Source organism: Rhipicephalus microplus, chromosome 3 (genome assembly GCF_043290135.1).
Source record: "Rhipicephalus microplus isolate Deutch F79 chromosome 3, USDA_Rmic, whole genome shotgun sequence".
NCBI classification, from domain to species: Eukaryota; Metazoa; Arthropoda; class Arachnida; order Ixodida; family Ixodidae; genus Rhipicephalus; species Rhipicephalus microplus.
Genome location: NC_134702.1, coordinates 100,017,655 through 100,027,099, shown reverse-complemented (window position 1 = coordinate 100,027,099; position 9,445 = coordinate 100,017,655). Strand labels below are relative to the sequence as shown.

The 9,445-nt window shown below is 48.9% G+C and overlaps 1 protein-coding gene across 3 annotated transcripts in view; it reads left to right on the top strand.

Annotated features, from left to right (window-relative positions):
• Nucleotides 1-407: 407 nt before the first annotated feature.
• Nucleotides 408-9,445, top strand: part of LOC119172414 (uncharacterized) — an 87,456-nt gene continuing 78,418 nt past the window's right edge. Inside the window, exon 1 of one of the 3 annotated variants that reach the window (XM_075890062.1) lies at nt 408-1,205. In XM_075890062.1, coding sequence (XP_075746177.1) covers nt 781-1,205 — 425 coding nt within the window. In that variant the 5' untranslated portion in view covers nt 408-780. The remainder of the gene's footprint in view (nt 1,206-9,445) is intronic. The other 2 variants (XM_075890061.1, XM_037423516.2) reach the window with 2 other exon arrangements.

Sequence of the window (9,445 nt, the reverse complement as noted above, 5' to 3'; positions counted from 1 at the left end):
AAGCGCTAGGCGAAGGGGAGAAGATCGAAGCGGCTTGTCTGCAACACCACGGAAGCACGGACGGCGTCGACCGACGGCGCTTACTATCGCGCCTCCCGTGGAGGCGCCGGAAGGTGGCGCCAGCTGGCGGCGCTGGGGCGCGGTGCCAAGCGCGCTCCCATTGGCCGCCCGCGCGCATCTCATTAAGTGTACGTATCGAGGCGCGGCCCCTCCCGGCACCCCCTACCGGCAGCCTCCTTGCCACGTCCAGGGAGACAAGCAGGGCGCGAGATTCTCACCATGCTCGCCGCCCCTCCTCGCCTTCCCGCGTCCCCGCCGCCTGCTGTGTGAATCCTCTCTCCTAGCTGGCGATGGCTAAGCTAGAGCTCCCCACTACCACCGCCGTCCAGGCATCAGCCCGCCGGCACTACGCAGGCCAGTCGTCGGGCACTGCCCAAGCGACGCGGGTCGGTCGACGATCCCGACGGGCGATCAGTGATTCTTTTCTCCTCGAGCCTCGTCGGCTCGCGAGAGGTCTGGCGCCTCGTACTTGGTGTTGCTCCGGGTGCCACCAGCTCACCCTCTCTCCATCCTCCGGCCTAGAGAAAGAGGAGGCAGGCGATGGCGCTGCTGCCGGCCCACCGCCGCTGCCGTCGCAGCAACCGGCGCCGGTGCTTCTGACGACGCCCCGTCCGTGAGCGTGCGGCGGCGACTGCGGTCGTCGCGGCGGGCATCGTGTGCTTTTGACGTGTTTCTCCGGAGCGTAGTAGTAAGAGCGGTGGTGCGCGACTCCCTTCCCCGATGCGGGTGGAGCCCGAGCTACAGTCCGGGCAGTGCATGGCCTTCACGCCGTTCCTGTTGCCCGGCGCCACGGCCAGTTCGAGCCCGCCGGCGCGGAGCTCGTCGGACTTCTCGATGCACTCGATACTGAGCCAGCAGCCGTCGTACCTGCACCTCGGTCTGCCGCCTGTGTTTGCTCCCGCGCCGCCTCAGCTGTTCCCGGGTGCCGGCCCCAAGCTCGTTGGGCCACCCGTGCCGCCGCTGGGCGCGCAGGCGCAGCTCACCCCCGAGGAACTGCTGGCGGCGCGCCACTTGCGGGCGCCGCCGGGCTTCGAGCCCGAAGACGACGGCGTGCAGGACGACCCCAAGGTGAACCTCGAGGGAAAGGACCTGTGGCAGCGGTTCTGCGAACTCGGCACCGAGATGATCATCACCAAATCGGGCCGGTGAGTGGCTTCAGCGCCGTGGCTTTCGGTTTCTAGTTTCTGCTGCAACTGCTAGCAGCTGACTCCACGTACTCAGTGCCATAGGCAGCAACATTTTACCGTGGGGGCTGAAGTGCTGTTTCTTTCGCGGACAGTGCACCTTTTAGACAAGCAGTGGTGGCTGGGGTACGGGTGTTGTCTTGTGTTCTTTTAAGCGAGGTATTCTATGCGGTGGACGAAGCTGTCCCGGTGGGGTGAGGGTCTGAAGGAGGTGCAAATAGATGGGCATGTGCACGCGCCCCCTGAATGCACTTCTGTACGCTTTGTGTGAGGCCCGCTTGGAGAGTGTCTTTCACGCGTTAACAGGAGCGTATGCAACGAAACCTGCGCGTTTCGGAATCTCGCTACAAATGACGCGATGCGCCAGAAACCATGGTTAACTAAGCGGGGGATATTTTTAGGACGGGCCTTCGTTTTGTTAACTCGCCTTATGTTTACCCCGGTGGTAACGGAAATAAAGATGCCCTTTGTGTCGTTGGACTCGGTGCTCCGACTCTAAACTTGCGTGTTATGAGGCGTAGCCTTCGTGCATTTTGCGCCGTGGTTATGCCGGACGCAAATGTGCGGTTGTTCGTCATTTAATGCATGTACGATGACATCCGAAACTCCTTCGCTACGGTCCCCCTTAGCGTATTTCGTGAACTTCGCGGACGGTGGCCAACGCTCATGGTTCTACATGTGACTCGTGTCGGTATTACCAGGCCCTTAATGTGCCACTCTGTTTAGTACATACCGCTGAATATAGTACTCTGGTAGAGTATCTAGTACTATGTAGTTCTAGGATAAATGCCTGATTATGTTTTGGCTTCAACAGACACCACATGCACCCACGGTTCTTTTTCCATATGTTTCGATTAACGAACTTTCAGATGACAATTACTTTTTTACCCCCGGTTTTGGTATTGTTTAAATGCGTAAATTTCCATCAATAAACGCACAAGCACGATTAGCTATAAAATGTCATCGGTATTTTCCAGAGTGTGTATATGGAATATATGTGTGTACAAGAGGCAAGAAGAGAGCAGAGTGGATCAGGGAACAAACCGAGGTTAAGGATATCACAGTTGAAAGCAAGAAGATTGAATGGACATGGGCCGGGCATGTAGCCCGTAGGCAGGATAACCGCTGGTCATTAAGGGTAACAGACCGGATTCCCAGAGAAGACAAGCGGGTTAGGGTGACACAGAAAGTTAGCTGGGCAGACGTGAGAATAAGAAGTTTGCGGGTACGAAGTGGCAGCAGCAAGCACAAGACCGGGTTGAATGGGGGAACGTGGGAGAGGCCTTTATTCTGCAGTGAACGTAGTCAGGATGATCATGATGATGCCTATGATGATAATGATGATGATGATGGTGGTATGTAATAGAGGGTGTGTATAGTGTAACTCATGCCAACGCGAAGTCGCAAGTTGGACAGGCCGATGTCCGGCGGTCCAGCTTAGAGCGCCAAGTAGTCGATCTAAGTTTTTTCGCCATGATTTAATTGTGCTCAAATAAATGGTACGCATTTTACACTTTTACCGTCAAAAACAAAAATCGGTTACAAATGAGACAGCAAGCATTGCAATACCGCATTATCTCACTCTATGCATGCCTTCGTGCAACCGTCGCCAACTGAGAAGCGATTGCACGTATTCGCCGCGTGAAGTTGTAGTAGGCGATAAACTTGCTTCATAAGATCACACCTCAAAGCGCGGTGCACTAACATTGTACATTCGGTAAAATATTATACACTCTTAACAAAACATACCTCTATAATCACGTGCACACGAAGAGGTAACCAGAAGCAATTAATATTTATAATTTATCACTTCATACGGTTACCGCTACATATGCACGCATACAGCACGACACAACTCAATTGGTTCGGAGGCCTTACGTACAAATCGAGTGACGTTGGCCATGCGGTGGCACTATTGTCAGCGGTTGTTGAATGGACAAATCACTCGGTTTGTATAGATAGGCAGTATTTCTGTTTCGTCTCGGTAATGATCCGCTCATTGTCACTCTTCGACATAGTTATGAAAGCGTATATATCTTACAAACTTGATCAGCTCTCGTGTATAAGGGATACGCTTCGCGTGTTTGTACACGGTAATATTTGGCTGTGGCAAAGCTATAGCTTGCGGAAGCGTTCAGAAATTTTTCGAAACTTCCGACAATGGCCCCTCGGCCCCTGAGTTCCATCTATGTTCTTATTATTAACAGCCGAAGTGTATCTCATTTAAGTGGCGTTCGAATTACGTGTAGTACATTCGCTGCATGTTATTTATGTCTGTATCGCGTGGTCGTTTCAATTCAGGCAAACCAAACTTTACTTTTCGTGCATACTCTTTTCGAATGTAAGTTTAATTGGCTGCAACGCATTTGTATATTACTGCGTTTGCGTAAGGTGACTTTACGAACCCGCACACATACACTTAATTCGTTATTTTACTTAAGCGATTTGCATGTGTACAAGTTACAGTTGCTTCGCTTTCCCCGGCTCTTCTCAAAACGACATGTTCATACAACGACACTTTTTTTTATGTAAGGCAGCATGTTACCCAGAAATCCTGCGATTTAACTGCCTAGTATCGGGGTATGTCTTAACGAATATCCCCTGATGAAGGGAGGACCCCTCCCAAAACTGTTGGGAAATAAATATATTTATCCTAGTTGACAACGCTTCCGTTGTGCCATATCCCGTACCTTCACGAAGACTAACTGGCCCATTGAATTATTACTCCCACTATATATATATATATATATATATATATATATATATATATATATATATATATATATATATATATATATATATATATATATATATATATATATATATATATATATATATATATGCGCATGCCTCTTTGCGCTATTCCGATTATACTGTTTCGGTTTCCAAGTGTGAGGACCACGGGATGGCTTTTATACATAGTGTTCATGTGATGTCACTTCCGCCGTTGTCGCCCTCGCCCGCCATCCTGGGTACCTCCCTGGGTACCTACGGCATGCAGTTTGCGTGCTGCAGCGCGGTTTGTTGGGGGCTCGTCATCTGTTGCTGTGTACAGGGTACGTCCGCTTTGCGTATCGGGATTGAATTACTGCACCGAAGGGTAGCCCGGGTCTCCCGGGCTTGTACGCTAGGAGGCAGGCCGCGTCTGTTTGGTGCCTGGCGGCGGACCCCTTGCCAGGCTATGGCCTTGTGCCCGAAACAAAAACAACGGCCCCAAAAACTTCCTCCTCACACAACCCTGGGGGGGAAGACATGCCGGAAGATTCGTATGGATGATGATGGGTTGACGAGTCACGTGAGACTCTGAGACAAAGCGCCTTCGGTGCCGCGTTTCCTTCCTATCTGACAACGGTGTCTGTTGCTGTGTACGATGTTGAAAGGGAAGCATTGTGGTTTTTTTTTGGTGTGGTACTTTAACGAGCTCATCGGATCAGGAAGGCCTCGTTTGTTCACTCGGTACAAGACCAGAAAATCGAGGTGTGCGACACGTATACCAGCCACAGCGCACACCGGCTGCCCGCCACGACCTACGAGGGCCCATTATTTCGTGACGATAGTTATAGCGCGAGGACAAAACCACGACACAGAGACAAGAAGGACACAAAGGTGTTCTTGTCTCTGTGTCGTCGTTTTGCCATACTATACATCGTCATGCCATACCAACTAGCCCAAGCTGTCATATATATACTTCCATTATCTCGCTTTCCCTACAAACACCGCAAATCGCGTGGCCCAAGAACAAGTGAAAGCCCAAAGTCTCTCAAGCCGCAATTTTAAGAGTGGATGAGCGAAGCACAGCAGCTCCCATCGAAAACGAGTCGTGCAGAGATAGGCAAGTTTGCAAGAGATACAATATTATGCGAGGCAGCTATAGAGACTTCACGTGGTGCATGCCGCGGTAATGCCGGTCATCACTTTTTTTTTTCGTGTATGTTTTGGCACTTTGGTCACCTTGTATTTTACCTTTTTTTTGTACGCTAATGTACAGTGGATTCCCTGAAAATTATGGAGACTATGTTAGGGAACTAATTGACCAACTTTTCAAAATCCTGACCCCCCCACTCGAACCGATCGAATATACTTCAAAGTGAACTAATATTGTTTCGCATCCATTTTCACAGTTTGTTGCAATGAAATACCCGAATTGCCCCGCCGCGGTGGTCTAGTGGCGAAGGTACTCGGCTGCTGACCCGCAGGGCGCGGGTTCGATTCCCGGCTGCGGCGGCTGCATTTCCGATGGAGGCGGAAATGTTCGAGGCCCGTGTACTCAGATTTGGGTGCACGTTAAAGAACCCCAGGTGGTCAAAATTTCCGGAGTCCTCCACTACGGCGTCTCTCATAATCATATGGTGGTTTGGGGACGTTAAACCCCACAAATCAATCAATCAGCAATACCTGAATTTCCGCGATCGCCATCACGATTTTAACCGCCTCCCTGACACGCTGATTGTGCATGCAATGGTCGTTGACAAGTTTGTATGTACATCAGTATCTTGGTAAGCCATCTCTGTTTGCAGGTAAGTGCTTGGCTATAGCACTTACCCGGAATGAAGTGACACCTGAAGACGCAAATATCACCGAGTTTCTTCAAGTAGTTTTTTTGTTAATCCGCGCCAGCCAAACACGCCGGTACTTTTCGGGAAATCGCAATGTGCGTTCTCAATTTCGGGTAACAACTTTCGGCGAAGAAACACCGCGAAGCTCTGCTTCCTCTTCGGGGACTACTAAATCAACTTGCCTCACTAGCAGCCCTCAAACTTGCATCCTGAGGCAAAACTAAACGGGCGCAAGCACGAGAAGACAACACGGCAGCGGTGGGCGACGGAGTCGGTATAGGTACCCGAGCATGTCGGCGGCGCATTTAGGAAGTGACGAAGGGGCGCTGCGTGACGCACGTGCACACTATGTATAGTAGAGCACCGGGTACTCTAAATCCTTAACCACTTTTTCTAAACACATATGCGGTTGTGATAATGCTACCTTGAAACCTGGTGGGTGTTGGGGACAGCTGCTTACAGATCTCCCATATACTTCAGCACGGAGTACTGCGAGTCGTCTAATATTTATTCTAACAATATTGTCAGGAAACATGCTCGTACGGAATGCATTTATTTACAGGACGTTGCGTTAATGTACAATCCACTAATGTTTTGAAACTCGCACACATATGGGTAAGAAGTGCGTTTGACTTCGCTCATGTACTGCGGCTTGATTTCAGCTAAAAAAAATATGGTGTATAATACCGATTATATTTTCTGGGCGCCGAATAAACTTCCTCAAATGAAAGCAAACACATTGCTCCTGTATAATTCACGAAGTAAGGATTGGCAACAATGGGGATTCGTATATCGTAAGCGAAATCTCGTCCTTAAGTCATGTAGGAGCGTGATCTTGCGAGCCTGCGTGCCAATTGTGTTGGCCGTCCGCAGATCACATAAATGACCACCACAGTTCACTGCCTGATGGACATTGTATTGTGAGTATGGGAATCGAAGTGGGTGAACAGAATATCTATCACGCGGGTAACAAACGCCTATTGATTGGCGACTGGCAGTCGCTCTCTCGACACAGTTGGTTTTGAACAATGCATATAGTTTTAATTAATGAGCTCGTATCGAAGTCTGACATGAAAATGCGTGCGAACTAGAAAACAAAACAAAACAAAAGCAACATTGCATTGTGCAGTAGTTGAGGAATTCGTTTTTGAATTTACGCATGTAGTACGTGTTATCCCGCGCTCATTTTAATCCATTTGAAGGTTACTACGAAAGTGATTGCTATAGGATTAGTGCAACTCGAGGCACTATGCCCGGTACTTGCGAAGTTGCAATCTCCACAAACGGGCGTGACATTCAGGCGCATTGTAATGCACCTCAATGTAACATTCGAGTCGACATTCAGGTGCATAGTAATGCACCTGATGGTCGTTTATGTATTTTTATTCAATTTGCGGGCTGTGGGCGATTCAGATCGGCCGCTGCAGCTAATCAACGCACACACAGTATAATGTTCATTGCGTCTTTTGTAAAGTGTACATATGGTGCCCATATTTAAACACTGAGAATCCTCTTGGTGTAACATGGACGATGAAATGGTCTGAGCACGCATATGCGGGCAATGATCTGCGAGTACGCGGATATGCCGTTTTTAGCGTCTATAGCCATCGCGATGACCGACCGCTTTGTCTTGGACTATCGTAAAACAGCTTTTATCACCTATTAACTGTGGCGCATACCCACTTCCTCATCGTCGTCAGCCACTGCATGAACGATTGGCACCAAATTCCTTGGAAATGTTTAGCAGATACCACGCTTCTCGGGAGAATGACGAAAAATAGCATAGCGAATGCCGGTCTACTGCCCAAAAATGTTCCTTATTATTGCCGTAGTGGGTATCAAGCAAGTGTGCTTGCAGCAGTTACCCAATGAGTGTTCAGAAAAGGCCCTGAAAGGCCGCTCTTGTAGCCTTTGTTGCGACTGTGCTGCGCCTTCCGCGCAGGCCTGGCGCTTTTTTTTTTTCAAACGCCAGTCTAAACTAGCCCAGATATCTGTATAAATGCCGTCTAAGACGATACTTCAGCTCCGAAAAACACGGACGTTGCGCATCATATAGGCTTCTTGCGCTGCGTATACTCTTCGCTGTGTCGAAAAGTCCACATCTCGGGGTCTCCGCCCGTCTGCGGTAATTAGAGACGGCACTCATTTCTACTTATCAGCAACAGCATCGTGGGTGGAGGGGTGAGGGGAGAGGGGCACTTGCGATAGTGCGCGTGAAGGTGCACGTAGTTTGAAGAGAATCTTGGATAAGGGGAAAGGAGGTGGAGGGGGGGACTCGTTGAAGGTGTGGATGGAGCGGGCTTCTGCCGCGGAGCGACTCGCTAATGCAACTCTTGTGTTTCGGACGCGCTTCGCCGCGCGGCAAATGACGCCCGTGTGAACGGTTGCTTGGCCGCACGAACTGCGCGCCCTTCTCATGCACGTGCGCGCGCGCGTATGCATTGCGTAGGCGCGTTTCGTCGTATATCTATCCGTGGTATTCTCGTTCCGTTGTTTTTTTCCGTATAAGTGTGCACCTGCGCGTGTGATGCGCAATGCTACAGTGTATAAAACCACTGCAGGAAGTCTGCGCGTCGTCCGATATACTGAACGGCTTGAATGCCGGTGCAGTGTGAACAGGCGCACGCAGCGGAGCGACGCAACTACGCATGCATATATTTAGACTTCCAGTTTCTTCCCGCTGCATTTGTCTGTTTTCTTTTTTCCGTAAATGAAACGAACACTGAAAGAAAAAGGAAAAAAAAAATGTTGTGTGGCACAGGTACCGACAGCGCTGCCTTTGATTTGGTCATATTCGTATGACAAAAAAATAATATATTGTGTTTCACGCATCGAGCGTAGTTTCTTTTTATATGCCAGATATCAGTCAAGTATGGGGACGCCGCTGACCGGGCGGTCAATCGTCAACGTAGTGTTCGGCCAGACCAAATTTTGTTTACAGTTTTACACTGCATGACGAGCTAAAGATGCGTGAATACCTAGAATAATGAACAAATGAGCCCTAATTAAATCGGTCGAATATTCTTTTCATTGAAAAATAAAAGAAAAGGAAGCCACTTAGAAAGACGGCATCTGTATTTCGTGACCTTTTCTTCTTTTTTTGGTGAGGTAAGTCTGAGTGATTTATACTGATTGATTTTCACGTGAAGCTGCAGCCCTCAATATTTACGTGTAAGGTGTACAGGCCTACGCGAAAAAAAAAAAAAAGGAAAGTTGTGTCACTGGGTCTCAATAAATGATCGAAAATGTACTGAATAATAGAGCTGTTGGCTGTTGGCTTCATATAAATAGAATTGAGAGTATTTAATACTATATAAGAATTAATACTTTTATGGCCAACTTTTCTGGACTTTCTACATGCACTATCATTGGACTTCACTTGTAGCTTGCTTCGGTTCAATAGAGACACAAGAGACCGTCGCTAAGCTGCGATTAACGAAGCAATGAACAAGGAAAAAAACGAAAACCAGACACGGCAACCACGCTCGTTATGCAACATCGTTGAATTGCAAAATTTATTGGCCTTTAAAGAACAGTGCTGTCGCACTCGGTTACTCGATGAATTTGGGTTCTAAATGCCGTGGTAAGGACAGAGCATCGCTCCATAGACGTACCGGTACAAGCAATAAGTTGATTAATTGATAG